General features: G+C 44.6%; 1 protein-coding gene across 10 annotated transcripts in view; it reads right to left on the bottom strand.

The window, feature by feature from the left end:
* Positions 1 to 21,853, bottom strand: part of NEO1 (neogenin 1) — a 498,809-nt gene that overhangs the window by 195,167 nt on the left and 281,789 nt on the right. For all 10 annotated transcript variants that reach the window (XM_039492010.1, XM_039492008.1, XM_039492009.1 and 7 more), the window contains exon 5: positions 10,229 to 10,365. In XM_039492010.1, coding sequence (XP_039347944.1) covers positions 10,229 to 10,365 — 137 coding nt within the window. The remainder of the gene's footprint in view (positions 1 to 10,228; positions 10,366 to 21,853) is intronic.

Below are 21,853 nucleotides of genomic sequence, written 5' to 3'. Positions count from 1 at the left end.
ACAGGTTCAACCTACTGGTTTTGGTAACTTACCAGCAACTGCCTCAAAATTCCTACTGCCACTGTACTTTGGGGGAGCTCTCAGTTAAGAGTCTCTGAGAAGAGCCATCCCCTTCAATAGCCTTAACATTGTGAAACAATGCCTTTTTACCCAAACCTGGTAAGTACAGGTCTACAATAACTCAGTGAATTATCAGCATGACATGTTAATGGAAAAAAACTGAGAGCATGTTTTAATTAGTACAGTCTGTAGTTAAAGATTTCAATAATAATAGAAACAGTAAAATAACAATAGCATACTAAGAAAGAAACTGGTTTGTCCAGGAAAGGAAGTTCAGATGAAGCACAAGGGAATTAAATACCCAAAACTCAATTTATTGTATGAATCTCTATTGATTTAATAATGACATAAGAGGGTTGATTGGAATCAGAGGATCTGAAGTGGGATCAGAGGATCATTAGAGGTGGGAAAAGCTGAAAATTTTTCTAGAGGATAATGATACAATAATCAAATTACAGTCACTCCAACCAATCAACAGTTCTTTGCCAAATTACAATAATAGAGAAATGCAATTACTCTCCATACAGTGACTTAAGAAGGAGGGAAGTACATGTAAGGGACAGAAGTTTAGAGCCTACAAAAAAAAACACACAACTTTCCTAAATTATTCAGTATCACCCACAAGAGGAGGTTCATCATCATCACTCCCATAACCGCATTGGTCGTTGGGGCACCATCATTGATGAGCAATCAACCAATTGTCTCCACTCCTGATGATTGTGTGTCAGTGCTTGAATCTCTGTGAAATCCATTCCTGTCCACTCTTTTATGTTGTCAATCCATCTCTTCTTCTGTCTACCTCTTCTTCTCTTCCCCTGTACTGTCCCTTGGAGGATGATCTTGGATAGGCCAGATGATCTTGTTACATGGCTGTACCACTTCAGCTTATGCTTCTTCACGTTCGTCAGGAGGTCTTCATATGACTCAGTGCATTGGGTGATGATGTTGTGGACCTCTTCATTAGTGACGTGGTCAAAGAAAGAAATGCCCAGGATTTTATGAAAGTATCTCATCTCTACTATGGTACTGCCTTTAGATGGATGGAAATAAGCCTGCTGAACATTGGGCAGCATCCTAATACTGAATTCTTGATATCTTTATGCACAAGAAATCCTATGCCTTTTCCGTCCAGGGACAGAATAGGCCACTGCTCCTCCTGCATGTCATAAGAGACAACTTACAGGGGGGAGGGATAGCTCAGTGGTTTGAGCATTGGCCTGCTAAACCCAGGGTTGAGTTCAATCCTTGAGGAGGCCACTTAGGGATCTGGGGCAAAAAGCAGTACTTGGTCCTGCTAGTGAAGGCAGGGGGCTGGACTTGATGACCTTTCAAGATACCTTCCAGTTCTAGGAGATAAACCTATCTCCAATTTTTTTTTTAACTAAAATGGGGCTGCCTGGAGAGGGATGGGCTCCACCAGGTTAGAAATTTGCCCAAGACACACCATATGATGAGCAAGTCAATGATGTCCATACCGGATTGATCACAGCCCAGATTAATAATGACCGCACCATCTGTCTCCTACCAGGGCAGATGCAACAAGTATACTACTGATGAAACCCCAACAAAGAGGATCTGTGGAAGAGATAACATCACCATAGCCACATGGAATGTAAGGACATTGAGACAAATAGGGAGGCTGAAAGAACTCACATATGAAATGGAACAATATACCTGGCACCTCCGAGGAATCTCTGAGGTCAGATGGAAGAACTTTGGAGACGTACTAACAGAAGAAGGCCATGTACTCCATTACAGTGCAGAGGACAAACATGTCAATGGCATAGGATTTCTTGTGCATAAGAGGAGGTTACTTACTTGTAACTGGAGCTCCTTAGAGATATGTCATAGAATATCAGGGTTGGAAGGGACCTCAGGAGGTCATCTAAGTCCAACCCCCTGCTCAAAGCAGGACCAATCCCCAGACAGATTTTTGCCCTAGACCCTTAAATGGCCCCCTCAATGATTGAACTCACAACCCTGGGTTTAGCAGGCCAATGCTCAAACCACTGAGCTATCCCTCCCCTCCTTTGGATTCCAAACACGGGTGTGCATGCATGCCATGTGATGGAGCCAGAAGGTTACTGTAGCAGTGCTCGTTGACCTGCATGAATGCTGTGCATACCCCACCATGCTTGCAGCCAAGGCTATAATAAGCCATGTGGGTTGACACCACTCCAGTATCCCTCTTACCACTGAGAAGGCCAGTCCACAGCAGAGGTGATGGAAGGTGAGTGTTGGAATCCAAATAGGGTCCACACATCTTGAAGAACCTTCAGTTACAGGTCAGTAAACTCCGCTTCTTCTTTAAGTGATAGACCCTATATGGATTCCAAACATCGGTGTGATTAGCGAGCAGGTGGGTGCGAGGACTTGTGAGGGAGCACTGTCTGGAGTACAGTGCGGTCCACAGCTGTGTCCACTTTTGTCACCGGTGCAAAGGTGTAATGAGCCGTGAAGGTCAGAATGGAGCGCTATGTGGCCGCATAAGAGATATCCTGCCATGATACTTGTGTGAGGCAGGCAGATGTGGTCGCCAGTGCTCGTATAGTGCACGCCCGTGACACCAGGAGGGGTGTAACATTCATAGATGCTGTGATGGGGTCCCCCGGGGTACAACCTGGAACTGTAGGACTGCTGTGCCCCTTAATTCTTCAACCTGGGCTGGCTGTCTCAGTGCTGTGACAATGATAAACAACCAACCCCTCCAGGTGCTGTAATCACTCAGCCATCAGCATGTGGAGACTCATACCCAGCGAAATTGTATGAATGCTCTTTAAGTCACTCATGAATCATACAGAGAAAGGCAGCAGCCAATCACCACAGCCTCCAGCCTTGCACCCCAAAAATATAGCATCTTACACTGCTCAAGACTCCCTTGCACAGTGCAAGCTCATTAATTAGTTCACCACTTCATCCAAGGAAATTGGACATGAACCAGGATTTGTAACCTGAGCTGAGATTCCCAAAGCACTTCAACCAAAAACACACCGTTTTAGGTAAAATATAAAACAGATTTATTATCTACAGAAAGACAGATTTTAAGTGATTATAAGGAACAGGCATAGAGATCAAAGTTGGTTACATAAGAAATAAAAATAAATTCACAGCCTAAATTCTACAGACCAACCAGGATTTGAATCAAGCAGTCTCTCACCCTAATACATGTTACAGGCAGCTCACAGTTCTCAGTACACAGGCTGAATTCCCTTTCCCAGACTGGGAACCAATCTCCTCAGTTCAACATCTTTGTCTTCCAGACAATCTTCCAGGTGTTGATATGGGGGAGGAGAAAGTTCAAGTGATGATGTCACTGTCCATTTTTTATACTTCCAGCTGCTAGAAAGGTCCTTGCTGTGACGTGGGGGTCAGGCAGAAACCCATTGTGTACGTACCCTCTCTAAGAAGTTTCTGGGAGAGTGGATTCTTCTTGATGGGCCAGCGACACCTGCCTGGTCAGTGATAGTTGCTCCTTTGTTGCCACTGAAAGTCTGGCTGTGGACGTTCCCCAAACTCAACATATTTCAGTTACACACACATAGCAAAACTTCATAACTTTGGATACAATGATATTACGTACAATTCAACAGGATATTAATATTCAATAGATTAAGACTTCTTAAATGATACCTCACAAGGCATACTTTGTACAAAAAATATCAAAAATCATATCACAGTGGTGAATATGGGAGTTCCAGGGTGTTTCTTTGAAGTACAGAATGTCATAGATCCACTTGGAGATCCTCTGCATGGAGAGGACATGCCCCTTGCATCGGTTAACAATGGCAATAAAGAGTCTCAGAGAAATCCGAAAGGCACACGTGCATTGGAGGTAGAAGGCAAGTGCACAGTGGATGTTGAGGGAATGGAAGTTTGGGATACAAGGCCAAGAGATGAATGCACTGATTTAGGTGGAATTCTGACACCACCTTTGGTAGGAATTTCAGATGCAGGCGCAAGGAAACTTTATTTTTGTGGAAGATCATGTAAGGTGGGGTCAGCCATCATGGCCACCAGTTCACTGACTTGTTGCACCAAGGTAATGGCCACCAAGAAGAGTATTTTCATGGAGAGGTGGGAGAGGGACCAAGTGGTGAGGGGCTCAAAGGCAGTTTTGTGAGGACAGAGAGAATGAGGTAAAGGTCCCATGGAGGTGACCGGTTCTGCACCAGAAGGAAGGTATTGAGCATACCTTTTAGAAAGTGGATGGTGGTGGGTGCGAGAACGTGGGGGTAAAGTCACTGAGCAAGTACACCCGGATGGAGCTGAGGGCGAGGCCCGAGGTTTTGCGATTGAGAAGGTAATTGAAGATAATGGGTGTGGGGATCAATTGCATTGGGTGTCGATGATGGTGCACCCATGAGGTGAAGCACTTCCACTTGGCCTGGTAGCAGGCCCTGGTGGAGACCCTTCTACTTTGTGTAAGGATATGTTGGACTGGGGTGGAGCATGTCATGGCTATTCCCAAGTCCCAGCCAAAAACCAAGCTGTGAGGTGGACAGGACTAGGACTGGGATGTCAAAGCTGGACCTGGTCTTGTGTGAGGAGATCTGGGCTGGCACAGAGGCAGATCAGAGTGTGAGCAGAGAGGTGGAAGTCTGTGAACCAATACTGGCAGGGGCAGAATGGGGCTGTCAGTATCACCTTAGTTCAGTCTCTGCAAATCTTGTGGAGGACTTGTGGGAGGAGGGGAAGGGGGGTGGGGAGGCATAGAGCAGATCGCCCCTCCGGGGGGGAGGCGGGGGAGAGAGGCATCCCCCTGAGAGTTGTCTCCCACAGGCCCTCTGGAGCAATAAAGGGGCAGTTTGTGGTTCTCGCTGGTTGCAAAGGGTTCCCAAAGGGGGGGTGCCCCACCTGCGGAAGAGGTAAAGGAGAATGGTGTTGTGTAGTTCCCACTTGTGGTTCATGTGAAAAGACCTGCTGAGTGTGTCTGCCAGTGAGTTTTGGGTGCCTGGGAAGTACGTGGGCCTGGAGTATAACGTGGCATTTGAGGCACCAGATCCACAATCAGATGGATTTGGTAAAGAGGGAAGGAGAGTAGGAGCTGACTTGCTTGTTGATATAAACCACTGCTCCAATGTTGTTGGAGAGCAGCTGCATGTGGCAGGACCAAATGAGGGGAAGGAAGGCCCAGCAAATGAAATGGACTGCTCTCAACTCCAGGATGTCGATATGCAGCCTGGCTTCCCATGGAGTCCAGACCCCTTGGGCTGTGCGGTGGTCCAAGTTATGGTGGCTTGTGGGATAAGGAGGTGTAAAGAGGGTATGCCCTTGGAAAGGTTGGCCCACCACATGAAGAAGACAAGGACCATCTAGGGAAGGAGGACTCTGTGGTCTGTAGATGGAGAGGAGTCACAACTGAAGGCAATGCATGTGGAGGCAAGCGTGGGGCGTGACAGAGGCGCAGGCTGCCATATGTCCATGGAGGAAGAGACAGTGGCAGAGAGTGGTGCGGGGGTTGTGGCATAAGTGCACAATTGTAGAAGTGAGAATGGCGAAGCGATCTGCTGGTAGGAAGGCATGTGCAGCAATGGAATCCAATCAGGTGCCGATAAAGTGGATGACCTGGTTAGGTATGAAGTCCAACTTCTCCTCATTGATACAAATGCCCAAAGAGATGAGGAGGGCGCAAGGAGCTATGATGGCAGTGATGAAGACTCGTTGGGAGGGCACCATGAAAAGCCAGTCATTCGGGTAAGGAAACATGGAGAAGCAGATGCATTGTATGTGGGTGGCGACAATGGCAAAAGACTTTGGTGAAGACACAGGGAGCTGTCGCAATACCGAAGAGGAGGACTTGGAATTAGTAGTGTACTGGAGGAACTTGCACTGGGCAGGGTGAATATCGATGTGGAAATAGGCATCCTTCAGGTCAAGAGCCGCAAACCAGGCTCCATGGGGGAAGGAGGGAATAATCAACGCTAGCATCACCGTGCAGAACTTGGATTACTGGATACATCTGTTGAGTACTCAAAGGTCCAGAATGGATCACCTCCCCTTGCCCTTCTTTGGAATGAGGAAGTATGGGGAGTAAAAGCCCCTGCCCAGTAGCAAAGCAGGACAGGCTCTATGGCACCCTTGAGGAGAAGAGCACCAGCTTCCTATTGCAGGAGGGATTGATGAGACAAGTCCCCATGAAGGGACCAGGGTGGGCAATGAGGCAGGAACTCTATGTAGTACCCTGATGGATGATCTCCAGTACTCAATTGTCCATGGCGATCTTGCCCCCAACTGTGGGCAAATGGAGCAAGATTGCCCCCAAAGATGACATGGGGTGCTGCAGGTGGGAGTAGGAGCTGTTCCTGACCAACACATTAAAACTGTTGTTTGCACTGCTGTTGGACAAAGAATGTCAACTGCCAAATTTGAGGGAAAGCTACTCTAACTGAACTTACTGAATGAACTAACTAACGACTATCAATTAGGAACAACTATTCAGACAATTATATACAGAAAGGCACTAGAAAAATCACTCCTTTAGCAGAGCCAAGAGCATGGAGGGACAAAGGGATTCCAACTCCAGCCATGTGGTGGTAAGAGGGAACTGCAGCAGCGTCAACCCACACAGCCTATTATAGCCTCAGCTGCAAGGGAGACACATGGCACATGTGCAGGTCAACGGGCACTGCTACGAAAACCTTTTGGCTCAGGCACATGGTATGCATGCGCACCCATGTTTGGAATCCATATAGGGACCATCACTCGAAGAAAAATAGTTTTTCTCTAATGCCTTGATACTAGAAGTCAGATGTTCTTGTTGCTAATTCTATAGCAACTGATTGGCATAAAAGAACTAACTTTCAAAAAAATACTAAAGTTTTGACACAACCGAACAAATGAAAGCCATAAGTAAAGCCAACATCATTGTAGATCTGTCTGATTATGCTTGGTTGTTTCAGTGTCACAGATTAACACTGATCTCAGATCCTTTTAATACCCAAATGGCCAGACACAATGGGACAAGTTAAGGATGCAATGTCAATCTTAACTTTGATTTTGCTTTCTTTAGTTTGTCTCATAGCTTTGATTTTATTTCCACTTCTACATTAAAAAGTTTGAGTCCCCGTGATGATTCTGTAAAATTTGTAATCAGCTTCTTAACCATCTAAACACACAACACACAGGGTCTCACGTAACCCACCTTACATAGATATGTATCAGCCTGCATATAAATACACAGAAAAAAAGGCACACCAGTCTCCCCAAGTTTCTTCTCTCTGCCCTGGAGCCAAGATCAGTAGATGGCATTTGCAGCATACGCTGAAGGTCAACAGATTCTCATTATTTTGGATCAAAGTGGAAATAATTCCAAAGCGAAGCAGCTCTCAAAAAGAATAACTTCTCAACAAACCCCTTTATTTTTAAACCAAGCAGGCTCCATCTTAAGTGCCTGATAACTACCATAACAGCATTTTATGAGGCAAGAAGCACACTCTCAGACAGGAAGTTCCCAGACCAGTTAGGACTTCACAGGTCAATACCAATATCTTTTATTCCATCTAGAAGCTAACAAGCAACTAGTGCAGATTGAGCACTGGTAATTTGCTCCCAGTAGAATACTCCCTCCAACTAGTAGGCAGCCAAATTTTTGCACCTTCTTAATATGCAATCCCATAAAGAATGTTCTCCAGTAACAATCTTCAGGTGAGCAATTTTCCTTTGTTAATTTAACATTAAGGTTACAGGGGGGAAATAGACAATATGAAATCTGATATTCTATGACCTAATGTTTCACAACAAATTATGTAAATTTTGGGAAGAGGCTTTTAACCCGTATTTTATAACCCAATATCCCAGAGGTAAGCACTCTTGAAAGGCAACTTTCTGAACCATTTAACACTATATCATGGCTTGCTTTGTTGTGTTTGTTGTTGTTTTTTAAATATATCTATATAAACTCAATGGTTAAAAATAGACCACTACCCAATAGGCAATTTTCCCCATCTGCTCATTTTCCTTCTCCAGAGCTGGTATGGCAGGACAATACACTTGAGTATAGTTCCACCCTGCCAGCAAATTGAGACAGCACACAAATATTTTTTGGAAATATCAGATTTTGGGACTTCTAAAGCTTCCTAACAACCATAGATAAATATGCCTTGAACCCTGAACTAGATTTTAACTACCATAAATACATGACTGCACTAATCTGAATAGAGAGGGAACCTGAACCAGCATAGAAGGTTGGAAGTAGCCTGAAAGGCACCTCTCCACATCTAAATGACTTCATCTGAAGAGAGCAGATTTCCATGAAATAGAAGAAAATTACTGTGTTGCTTGAAAGCTTGGCACTTTCACCAGTAGAAGTTGGTCCAATAAAAGATATTACTTCACCCACCTTGCTACTTTATGAAAATTTAAGACAGAGTTCAATAAATATACATTTTGAGGGACATTTCTGTCACAGAAAGTTGTGCTTATTACTCTGGACTCCCTAAAGCAGTATGCTGAATCTGTGTGCTTGGCTTTATGTACATATATATTACTGTATATACCTGTTCATAAGCCAAATATTTTTGGTAAAAAAGTGATGCATCAAAGAGCGGGAGTCGGCTTATAAACAAGTGACATGCCACTTCCTGCAGCTCCCATTGGCTGGGAACGGCGAACCGCGGGCACAGGGAGCTGAGGGGCTCCATGCCTGCAGACAATCCAAGTAAACAAAACGTCCTGCGCCTCCAGCGGCTTACCCCAACAGCCGGGAGCCAAAGTTTGCCAACCCATGAAATATAGGGTCAGCTTATAAAAGGGTCATACAGTTTTTGCCATTTTTACCTAACCATCTTGGGGGGTCAGCTTATAAACAAACGGACTAGTGAACAAGTATATACGGTAAGTTTTCAGCTTCAGTATTTCTCTCCTTCTAGACAATTTAAAGTGTATTTATGTCTATTTCCAGTCTTAATTATGTCAGCACTAATTAATGGGATCAAAAATCTTCGCACCTGCAAACAGTAAAATGAATTGTAAATTTATTGATTTCCTAAAGGGAAAAAAGTAATTAGTCCAGATTCCAACTATGCAGAATTAGCTTTGGTTTGGTTTGTAAGGCAGAGTCACTTTCCTTTCTTAGGAGGGCGAACTAATAAAAGGTAATCCCATTAGAGACAAATGTTGTCTATAGAAATGAATTGGCTTTAAAACAGGACTGTTGTTCTCCATTTATTATGAAACATGAAGAGCTCTAATATTATGACATAATTACTATTATAAGATTGGCTAATTCTACCATTAAAACACAATGAAATGCAACCTCTGCAGAACAATGTTGTGTTTTTTTTATTATTTTTTTTTTTATAAAAGCAGCCATCATTACTGTGCAACCCACTGTAAACAAATCAGTCATGCTCTATGACAAGATGCAGCGTATATGCACCAATCAGGCATTTGGGGGCATTTCTATATATTGTAGTAGAACAAAGTTCCAATTAAAAATTCATACCTGAGATCCCTCACGAGACATGGCAAGGATTAAGAGGTGCCAACATTTCACCTAACTTTCTGTGCCCTCTAGAGAACTTACCTTATTTGTATACTTCTTTGCAAAGTTTACATAACTGAAAGTGCGTCTTTAAATATATGTCTCAATGTTATTTCTATTAAAAAAATAGCATTGATGAGCAACCTTACACGTAAATGGTACGCACACAAAAGAAGAGGAAATTAGGTGAATAAATTGATTTCAGTTTTATATTTTTCAAGTGGGTTACTCTAAGACAGTAACATCTTTACGGATTATGAAAAATACCTGTGACAGTGTCCTTGTCAGGTAAGACCTAGAAGGTAATTATAAAGGTAGGTCAACTTTCAGTCCTAATAACCTAGAGACTGTTCCCTTTAGGAAAGTTTATGGTGCCAAACATTTAATATTGTCGTACTCATCTGATGCGTGCAACTGTCTTCAATGTGGTTAACACATATGTATAAACATTTAATTCCTCATTTGAGAGTTTATGAAATCATGAACAATACAAAGAGTACAAAACAGCATGAGTATAATCATGTGACATTTCTAGGAAACCAACTCAGGCTGTTGGTTTTGGTTTTATTGTAGAAAGAACAAAAATCTGAATCCCTTTTGAAGTCAATGAACATGGAAGAACAAACCCCATAATATATTCACATATGTGGAGATCAGTTCTTTCTCAAAACTAAACATTCTACATACCTTGAACTGTAAGATCTGCTTGAGCTTCAATTGTCTCATTCCCATTATCCACAATGCAGGCATATGTCCCAGCATCATCTTCTGTGATATCAATGATCTCCAGGCTCCCTCCCGCCAGTAACAGAATTTTTTCAGAGCTGTGCAAGACAGGACATACAGGTAATATAGCAAACAAATTAATCTGTATGGAGTACTGATAGAAAGAAATATGGAAAGTATCTAAATGAAACTTCTAAATACACTGAAAATAGCTGATTACATCACTTCTGAGGTTGGATTCTTTAATGGTACACCTCTACCTTGATATAATGCAACCTGATATAACACAAATTGGGATATACGCGGTAAAGCAGTGCTCGGGGGGGTGGGGGCTGCGCACTCTGGTGGGTCAAAGCAAGTTCGATATAACGCGGTTTCACCTATAACGCGGTAAGATTTTTTGGCTCCTGAGGACAGCGTTATATCGAGGTAGAGGTGTATATTAACATAGAGGGATGGTGTGTTTTTAAGTAGACTCATTATTTAAATATAAGCTTAAATTCAACAATATATATCCCACACAATATTAATGCATTTTTTGCACTTTCAAGCTTCAAATCTTATGAATTAAATGCAATTCAAGTTATTTTAAAATACGGTAATTAAAATTCATTAAAGATGTAAGTATTCAATCACTGCCTTCAAAAGGATAATTTTCCCAGCACTAAAACCACTCCAGCCATAGCTGGAAAGTGGTTAACTCAAGTATATCGAAAGCCAAGCCTAGCATCTATGCAACATAAGAAATAAATGGTTGTAAATACTCTGCGTAATTGCATTTTTGTAAAGAAGGCAGCCATTTGAGTGGGATACAAGAGCTCCAAAATAAAACCTGTTTTACCAGGGCTTCCTACACTAAAATAGTGGGAAGACAGTGGGAAAACTAAACTTACAGATCTAAAACAGTAGGAAGTCTACACTTACAAACTCTCCTCCATATGAACATTCAAGGCTGACTTTTGTTTTCTTTGGAAAAAATTACCATCTTCAGATTTTATTATGTAAGCCCTGTGAGTGTTTTTTCATGAACAAAACCAACAAAGAACAATAATTCTAGTCTCCCTCCTTAGGTACCCTCCCATTATATCCTGCTTTCTTTGTGCTGTTCCTTATATTTAGAAAACTCTTCCAACACTCCTCCGTTTTTGCAAAATTTAATTTTAAAAAACTGTACACAATACAAGTACACATACATCACTAACAAAAAGTAAAAATGAGAAACAAACAAACAAAAGCCTGGTTGACTGGATAAATTCCAAATCATCCCAATCCTCCAATGAAAGTGGGAAATAGAAGTATATCAGCTGCCTCTTCTGAAACTCCAGAGCCATATTTTTCTGATAAAGTAGTCTTTGACATAGATTAATATAGTAAAATCTAGGGTTCACTGGTCTATAGTTATTAATTGGCAATTAATTAGAGCAATCCGATCTTTCTGAGTTTGACCAAGTCAAAAGTCCAAAACTAAAAATACTTTTGTGTACGTTCTAGCCTGTATAATTACACTTTTTTCGTTTACAATTTTATTAAAAGGCAAGTGGACGAAATATAATTCTCAACCTACTTGCTTCCTCTGTTAAAATATTTTAAATTAGGATTATATCATTGGAAGAGATATGCTAACATGACTGCATGCTAACATAATTTGTTATTAGACAGAGGCGTTTGGAGCTTTCTTCTATCTTATGTCCACCACAGAGAACAGAAGGACATTTAATTTTTTCCAAGACTGTTCTATCCAGATAATTTACAGGTCTGTACTCCAATTTGTGAACCAACTTTTCTGTTGGATGTGCTGGTTTAAAAAATTAAAAAACAAAGAACATCTTTCAAATTATGTGAAAGGAATAGTTCCATATGGATAGAAATTAGGAACCAGACTGAGAACAAACGTCCAGGAAGACTTGGAGACAAGACTCTTCTATGGACAATGATTCCAGTTGGATAACCAAAAAAAATCTGAGGTAGAAGTAATTATGGAGATGATATATAAGGGAAAACAACACTTCAGGGAGCTTAAAAAGGTTTTGTTTGGTTTTTAAAAAGAGTTTAGGAAATTAGGCCGAGAGTCCATGTTCCAGGAAGGCCATACTGGGAGTCCTAGTATTGTGACTGCCTTAAGCAATGGTGCTTGTGCAGGTGAACAGCACAGCTAGCTGGTTCTACACTAGCTGAGAGGAAGACAGCAGAAACTGTTACCTGCAAGTCCTTTCTTGTAATCTCCCTCTCTTTCAAATAAAATAAAGGACAGAAGATTTGGAGTGGGTCTATGTTGTTGCATAGTCTGCAGCAATGAAACATGGTCCTCCAAAAGTCCACCTGAATGTGAAGGGACATTGCTGAAGATGAACAGTTTTCCACCATTCTGTATTTGTGCATTTGATTTTTCTTCTCTAAGTATAGCACCTTACTCTTAGCTTTGTTGAATTTCATTTTGTTGTCTATAGCCCAGTTCTTCAATTGATGAAGATCCCTCTGAATTTTAGCTTTATCCTCCAAAGTGTTTGCAACACCTCCCTCTTCCTCCCCCCACTCTCGATTTGTGTCATCTGGAGCAATGGTCTCAAGTTGCTGTGGTGGAGGTCTAGGCTAGATATTAGGAAAAACTATATTTAACTAGGAGGGTGGTGAAGCTCTGGAATGGGTTACCTAGGGAGGTGGTGGAATCTCCAGCCTTAGAGGTTTTTCAGGCCCGGTTTGACAAAGCCCTGGCTGGGATGATTTAGTTGGGGTTGGACTAGATGACCTCCTGAGGTCTCTTCCAACCCTAATCTATGAGTCTGTGATCTACTTCCACAGCACCAAGATGAGAATCTTTGCCTTTTGGTGTTGATGCTTCATGCCCTTGTCTCTCCTGCTTGTTAGCAGCTGCCACTACCAAGGAGCCTGGGGCAGAATGAGAATATAAGTGTTCACATCCCTTAGAGGGGATGTAATACCTCCTCTCTCAGCTTATTTTGCTTCAGGAGGCAAGGAGGAGTGTGTCTGCCAGGATGCCTTAACTGCCTCCATAATAGCTTTGCAGAGTCACTCTTGTAGGGGCCGCCGATACCAGAACATCCACCAACTTGTGAGACCTTTCAACACAGCTCCTCTGACTGAATATTCAGAACAGAGGATACCTTTCTCGATAGATCTTGATGAGCCCTGTGATCCTCTGGTGGTGGCGAATCGCTTGCTACCTCAACAGCCTGACCAGGTGATGAGGAAGAAGACACAACAGGATTCTGAATTGGTGTTGTATTGGAGAAGTCATCAGAGTGACTTCTGGCTGCTCAATACCAATCTCAGTATCGGGAACTGGAGAATAATGTCACAGTTGTAGTGCTGCACAGGAGTGACCTTGAGGACAGTGAATGAGAGTTGTGGGGAGATCCTATCAGGAGAAGGGATGTCTCACAGAGTCCAGAATGTCCACTGGCATGGGCATGGGACCCATTCTTGCCCTGGCCATTGCCCTTGGGAGGAACCCAGTGTCATAGAATCTCAGGGTTGGAAGGGACCTCAGGAGGTCATCTAGTCCAACCCCCAATCAGTGCTGTGATTGCTGCATGACCCATGGTCCCCAAGTCTCTGATGAAGCATAGGCTTTCCTTCTTGATTCGGACACAGATAAATATACCTCCGAGTCTGAAACCTCTGAAAATGGAGGAGCAAAAGTAGTTGGATCTGGGGATAAGAAGCTTGAGCCCGGGGACAGTGGTAATGGGGATATCATTGGAGGCTTGTCTCTCAACTGTACTGGCTTTTGTGGAAGTTTGGGAGATAACGGTACCCCAGGTTCCTGACATGGTGAGGTAGGAGCCCCGCAGGCATAGGTACCTACTGTAAGCTTTCCATTACCTTCCATTCCAGGGAAATTGCCACAGAGAGGCTAACCAGGTGCCTTGCGGCTGCACATGCCTCTGGGTAGTTGTAAGTGGCAATGACTGATGACCCTGCTTCAAGGATCTCTCAGTGGACAGCCTCAACAGACCTGGCAAAGTTTCCTGAGGGAATCCCTTCTTCTTAGGTAATGACTGCTCTAGGGAGCATCTCTCCCTCGAATGTCTTGCAGAGTCTCTGCCTCTACCCGGCGTTAGTACTGACATATTTAGACTCAGACTCATAGACTTTAAGGTCAGAATGGACCACCGTGATCATCTAGCACACTGCAGGCCACAGAACCTCACCCACTCCTGAGCGTGCTACTAAACCTGAGGAGGGACTGTGCCTTTTCTTTGGCACTGGTGAAGGGGACCAAAAGACACAGACCCCTCCTGTGGGGCATTCCATACTGAAGCTGATGTGTTTGGGGCATTTTCCATACATGACAACTCCAATGGATGGCAAAGTGCTGCTTCCATAAGTAAACACTTGAGCCTCGCCACTCTTGCTTTGAGCAGGGCTTTAGTCCTTTACAAATTTGACACTTGTCACTGATGTGGGATTCTCCCAAACATTTCAGACATGTTGGGTGTGGGCTACTGACTGGCATAGGCTTCTTGCAAGACTGGCAGACCATAAACCTGTACCAATCCTTTCACTGAAAGATAAAAGTTAGTCAAAAAAGACCTAAAACAAAAACCTACTGCTATAAACTAGCTAAACTAACTTTAACTAACTAACTAACTTCTAACAATAAAAAGGAATGTATAGATAGATAGATATATAGTGGCAGAGCTCCGACCTTGTCCCCGTGGGTCCCACGCTTCCAGGTGGTTTATACTAACCTCAGAGGCTCACTGTGACCCTCCACATAGCCCTTCTCTCTCTAGGGCCAGGGTATAGTCTACGGAGCCCTTTTCATTATAAGCCAGCAAGGAGGTTGATGAGAGAAGTCACACAGTCTCTGTTGTCCCTACGGGCTTATTCACAAACAGTTTAGCCTCCTGTCCTGACAGGGGCCTGTCTTCCCCTCCCAGGAGGTGTTTCTGTAGTGGCGGGTTGGGGGGAACCCAGGCCCACCCTCTACTCCAGGTTCCGGCCCAGGGACCCTAATGGCAGCAGCTGTTGGCAGCTGACCTTTCACTGCCAGAGTTGCTACATTTCCCTGGGCCAAATCCCCACAGCTCCCCCGCTTCTCTCTCTTAACACCTTCTTCGCCCTTACCTTAGGACTCCCTTTCCAGTGGCTTGAGGGTGTCTTCATTACCCATTCCTTCAGCCACACTTCCTCTCCCCTGGCTCTCCTCAGCCTGACTGGAGTGAGCCTTTTTATAGTATCAGAGAGGCCTTATTTAGAGTCAGGTGTTCATATTAGCTTAACAGCCTCACCTGACTCTTTGCAGGTTAATTGGAGTCATGTGTCCACCCTAGCCTGGAGCAGCCCCTGCTCTGGTCAGTCAGGGAACAGAAAACTGCTTATCCAGTGGCCAGTATATCTGCCTTCTACTACTCTGCTGTACCCTGCCCCGTGGACCCGGGCCCCTCCCCCGCCCCTTCACCATGAGCCGGCTGCACAACTTGTAGCCGGTTCATTTCAGACCGCACCAAGGAAACATCTATACACACTCATGCTCCACACCCTTCACTTCCTCACCCTTGTGTCCCGCCCCGACACAATGTGGCGAGACCTCCTGCCACCTCTAGAAAGTGAGGAGCCCCGGTGGGCCAGCCTATACTCTGCTCTGGTCCTGAGGCCCGCCGGAGATATCAGTTGGCAGCTCCTTCATGGGGCCATGGGCACGGGCGTGTACTTGACGCAGTTTACCCCCATCCTGGACACCTGCCCCTTCTGCGGCATGCGGGAGACCCTGGAGCACGTTTACTTGGAGTGCGCCAGGTTGCAGCCCCTATTCCAGCTCCTCACAAATATTTTGTTACACTTCTGGCTGCACTTTTCCCCTCACCTCCTTATCTATGCACTCCCAATCTGTGGCCCCACAAAGGCACGGGACCTCCTGGTCAACCTCCTCCTAGCCCTGGCTAAAACGGCCATCTATAAAACCAGGGAGAGGAGGTTGGCCGATGGGGTCCCCTGTGACTGTAGGGCCTATTTCTGATCCTCCACCCACTGCATCTGGGCAGAGTTCCTCTGGGCAGCGTCCGCTGGCTCCCTTGACGCCTTCGAGGAGCAGTGGGCGCTGTCCAGTGTTCTCTGCTCGGTGTCCCTGTCAGGTTCCCTTCGTTTGACCCTTTGACCTCACGCCCGTCCCTGTTATCTCATTAGTTGTCCCCTAGAATTATTTGGTTTCCAGACCCTTTGGATCCTCCCCTTAGGCTGGGGGGAGGTCCTTTAGCAGTGGGCGGGCTCTGCCCACTTCCTGGTTCCCAATAGGGACTGCTCTGCTGTACCCCACTGGCCTGGGTCTAACACATATCCCTCCCCCCTGCTCAACACCAAGGGGTTGGGCAGCTTGAGACACCAGACAGTGTAGATGTGATAAGCCATCCGCATTGCCATGGCGACTCCCCGCTCTGTGCTGTATGTGGAACTGGAAAGGTTGGAAGGATAAGAACCACCTGGTTGCCCTTGTGTTCTTTTCCTTGTTCTGTTACATCCATTGAAGAGGGGCATGGTCGGTCACAAGGAAAAATCTACGCCCCAGCAGGTAGTAACGCAACGTTTCCATGGCCCATTTTACGGCGAGGCACTCTATCTCTACCACTGCATATTTTTGTTCCCTCAGAAGGAGTTTCCTACTGAGATAGAGAATTGGACGTTGCTCTTCCCCAACCATCTGCGACAGGATGGCCCATAACCCCACCTCGGATGCATCTGTCTGTAGGATGAATTCCTTGGTGAAATCCAGGGTTATCGATACGGGGTTACTGCAGAGGGCAGTCCATAGGTCTGTGAATGCTCTCTGTGCTGCGTCAGACCATCTGACTGGATCAGGACCATGAGCCTTCATTAAGTCCGTTAGGGGACTTGCCCTTGTGGCAACATGGGGAATGAAATGCCGGTAGTACCCCACCACCCCTAGGAATGCTCGGACCTGCTCCTTACGACTCGGCCGTGGCCAATTTTGGATGGCCTCTAACTTATTCAGTTGGGGTTTTATCAGACCTTTTCCTACCATGTAGCCAAGATATTTGTCCTCTGTGAACCCCATAGCGCACTTAACAGGGTTCGCCGTAAGGCCAGCTTGCCTGAAGGTATCAAGGTCCGCCCCCACCTTCTTCAAGTGGGTTTCTCAGTCTGGGGTATGAATCACCACGTCATCCACATAGACCTCAGGATAGCTGGCATGGGGGCATAACTTGTCCATGAGGTGCTGAAGGGTAGCTGGGGCCCCATGTAGTCCAAAAGGGAGGACCGTATATTAGGAAAGACTCTCTAATGTAGAGAACACCGTCTTTTCCTTTGCATCTTCGTCTAGGGGAATCTTCCAGTACCCCTTTGTCAAGTCTAGGGTCGTCAAGTACCGGGCATTCCCCAGACGGTCCACTAATTTGTCTATGCAGGGTATAGGGTAGGCATCAAACTGGGATATCTCATTTAGTCGACGGAAGTCATTGCATAACCTCATGGTGCCATCAGGTTTGGGCACCAACATTAATGAGGCTGGACCACTGACTGTGGGATTCTTCAATGATCCTCATCTCCAGCATTTTCCTGACTTCCGCTTTTATTTCCTCCCTTTTGCCTGCTGGCACCCGGTAGGGGCTTATTGTTACTTTGGCCCCAGGGTTCATGACGATGTGATGATATGTCCCAGTTGTCCAAACCGGCTTTGTTGAGAATATGTATTGATATTGGGCGATCTTCTCAGTCCAGGGCCGCCTGGGGGGGGGGGGGGGGGGGCAAGTGGGGCACTTTGTCCCAGGCCCCAGGCCCCACAGGGGCCCCCACGAGAGTTTTTCAGGGGCCCTGGAGCGGGGTCCTTCACTCGCTCCTGGGGCCCCAGAAAACTCTCGCGAGGCCCAGGCCCCCGGAGCTTCTTCCTCTCCGGGTCTTCGGCGGCAAGGGTCCTTCCGCTCCGGGACCCATCGCCGAAGTACCCCGAAAACCCACAGCGGGCGGTCCTTGTGCCGCGGGTCCCAGAGCGGAAGGACCCCCCGCCGCCGAATTGCTGCCGAACCGGGGGCCCCCTGCTCCCAAAGACCCCAGGCCGCCTGAATCCTCTGGGCAGCCCTGTCTCAGTTACCTCTTTCTTCTGGGCTGTCGTTAGATCAGGAGACACCCTCACCTGTTCAGGATTTTTGTTCTCTGGGTGCAGGTCTTCTCGAACCACTGTGCATGCCTCTCGGGTATGCCAGGGTTTCAGAAGGTTGACATGATATATCTGCTCTAGTTTTCAATGTCCCGGTTGTCGCACCTTGTAATTTACTTCCCCTACGGGTTCGACTGTTTCGTAGGGCCCTTGCCACTGGGCCAACAGCTTACTTTTGGCCGTGGGTATCAGTACCATTGCTCAGTCACCAGGTTGAAACTGACGAACCTTGGCTTGACGGTTGTAGTAGGTTTGCTGGGCCTCTTGGGCCTTCTGTAGGTGCTCCCTCACTATGGGAGTGACCCGGGCTATCCAGTCCTTCATCCGTAGCACATGCTCTATTATGTTCTTCCCCTCACTGGGTTCCTCCTCTCAAATTTCCTTGGCTATGTCCAGAATGCCTCGGGGGTTGTGCCCATACAACAGCTCAAAAGGGGAGAATCCAGTAGACGTTTGGGGGAACCTCACAGATGCATCCACTGCATCTGGCTCACATTACAAATATTCTTCCGAGAAGGCGCAGTCCATTGAATTGCTTTGGCTCGAGTTAGCTTTCTGAGAGATTAAAATATTATATATAAAGCAAGCACTGGTTTGGTTAGGAGATATGCCAAAAGGTACATTACCACACTAAACAGCAAGACTGCTTGCAGTTATATATGTGGTTGCCATTCTGAAACTCAAACTCACACTGATGGAAAGGGACCTAAAATGTTTTAAAAAAAAAAAACAGAAAAAATTACCCCAGTTCATGAGATACAATACCATGTTTTTATTTAATAGAACCTTGCTAGAAGAACGCATTTTCTGGATGCTGAATTTAAATATATTTCCATAGATGAACAAACATAGGAAAAGCTGGTAGCAATCCTTACATTTAATTAGCCCAACACTTTCCACTATAAAGTATGCTTGTAATCTTATCTGCAGACGCTGTAACAGCTATATTATTTGCAACAGGACTTTAAAATCCTGCAGAGAGAAAGCCCACAGGGTAGAAAAGTATCTTTTATTTGTTCTCTGAACTTGCATCTGGGTTTAGCTAAATTATAAATTGTTAAAAATTGCCATTTTCTCTCACTTGTGTTCCTCAGGAGAATTTTGGCAGCATGCTAACATAACAACAGAATGTGAATATTTCACATTGCTGGGCCCCATGCAGCCACCAAAGCAGCAGCAGCGCCACCTCCAAACACTATGCTGGAAACATGTGGGCACTGCTAGAGCAGTTGCAGTAGTGATTAAGGGGGAGAGATTTGAATGAACTACTCAACCCTGGACCTAGCATAGAGCACCAGAAACCCCTTTAGCATAAAAAACTTCTCCTGATGCCAGCTAATATAGTTAATCCTGTAGTTCAAGAGGTAAAGTTCTGTGCTGCAAGTGCTTGAAGTTCCAGGACTCAAAACCCTGATGCTGCTACTTATTTATTTGAAGAAGGGCATTACAGTTGTATAATATAATTTGTCTTTACCATTTTTCTTTTAAAAATCTCTAGAAAATTATATACAAAAACAATGTTAAAAAGGTCATTTAAAGTTTAGATTGCAAAGTCAAACACTTGGAAGTTAGGAAAAGCTAGATTGTGCATACACATAACAAAACAGTTTTTAATTACAAGACCACGTTCTATTTTTCCTCAGGACCTCTGCCTCATGCACAGGTTGGACTTACAAGGAGGCAGAATTAAATTTCTATGGGGAACTGGATTTAAGAGGCCTTTATTGTTTTAAAAAATGTATTTTGGCATGGTGCCCACAATGAATAGTCCATCCCTTTGACAACTGAGAAAGACTCCTTTGTAACTTCAGTGTGCTGAGGAGTTTGGTTATAATCTTTCTAATAGCTAATATTTTGCTAGATAATCATTTAGAAGGGATTATTCATTGCCTTTTGGCATGTGAGGTGGTTAATCAGTTACATTTCTTTAAAAGATCTGTTTAATTAACCACTTACTCTTGAAAGGGCAGTTTTCAGTTAACTATAATTTACAGTATTGCATTTCCTTTAATCTATTTCTCACACAAAGCACCAATGCTTCCTCCTAGCTCTCTCTAGCTATGACAGATCACGTCGCTAAACATAAGAGTACAAGCTTTAAAATAGGGTTTCTCAACCTATGGATCATGACCGAAAATTAGCTCACTGGAATGTGTCAAAGGGTCTCAGGGTTGGCTGGGCTCATTTGCAAGCTGGTGCATGGGGTCACAGTGGTGCTCAGGTTTGGTGCAGCTATCCCTCCATCATGACGACAGGGGGCTGGGTGGGCCAATCTGAGTGAGTAGCACTGTGACCCCATGCACCAGGTTGCAATGTCACTCAAAAACGATTACCCCGGAAATCTAAATGCCCAAAGTGGGAAGCTGAGCCCAATCAGCCCTCCCCTAGACAGAAGCCAAGAGGAAGTGGGTTGTGTCATGTTCTCCAGTAAGTACTGCTCCCCTGATATACGCCCCCCTCACAGCTGCCCAACACCCCATCTTCCACATCCTATCTTGACTTCCAGCCTAGACAGCCTAATGTACCTCTCCCCCACAGCCAGGCAACTCCCGTTCTGTCAAACGACCCATCCAAGCCTCTAACCTCCCAGATCTTCTCCCATGAGAACCCAGCCCCTTCTGTCTCTCAACTTCAGAACTCCAAATCACCTCCACCCCTTTTATCCTCTGCCCCCACAGACCGGGGAAAGAGATCTGGTCTTCTAAAAGTATGACTTGCATCACTCATTGCTGAACCTATGAGGCAGTGTTGCATGTCACTTCTTGCAGACAGTGATTGGTAAATCTCATGGCAATGTCACGACATGTTGGGGTAACAAATGTGCTTGGAGTCTTACCCTTGTATGGGTTAGCCAGGATTTTTAAAATAATATTTCAGTGGAAGTTTTGAAAGGAATTAGTTTGGCAAATATTTTATCATGGAGAGCTAATTTCACAATTTACTACGTACATCACATAGCTTTGCTTCAAATAATAATTCAATGAAATTGTTTAAACCTTCAAAGACTGACACCATTAAAATTTACTCATGCTGGAATATGACATTTCATTATTTTAAATCCTGTTGAAATCTTTGACAAACATTCCATCAAAGCAACTACATCCACTGCATCAGGCTCACATTATAAATATTATTTCCAGAAGGCGCAGTCCGCTGAATTTCTAAGATTATGCTTTCCTAGAATTATAGATTCTAATTGAACATATAGCTTGAGAGGACAATTTCTTTAATTCTATAAAGGGTGATTTGCCACAGTTAAAAAACAGAATGTAAAATGGTTATGTTATCAAATAAAGTAATGAGTCTAGTGGTAAGAAAAGGGTAGTGTTAAAGCTAACGCTACAGCACAATTAAAGAAAAACAGCTCTATTTTCTGTCTTTAATATTTCCTTTTGTCTTCAGCTCCACTTTACTGCTTTTCATTCCTGAAACTATCAAGTCTTTTACTG

The sequence above is a fragment of the Mauremys reevesii genome, linkage group 10, assembly GCF_016161935.1.
Source record: "Mauremys reevesii isolate NIE-2019 linkage group 10, ASM1616193v1, whole genome shotgun sequence".
Taxonomy (NCBI): Eukaryota; Metazoa; Chordata; order Testudines; family Geoemydidae; genus Mauremys; species Mauremys reevesii.
Note: the sequence above shows the minus strand (reverse complement) of the source record. Positions and strands in the feature narration are given on the sequence as shown.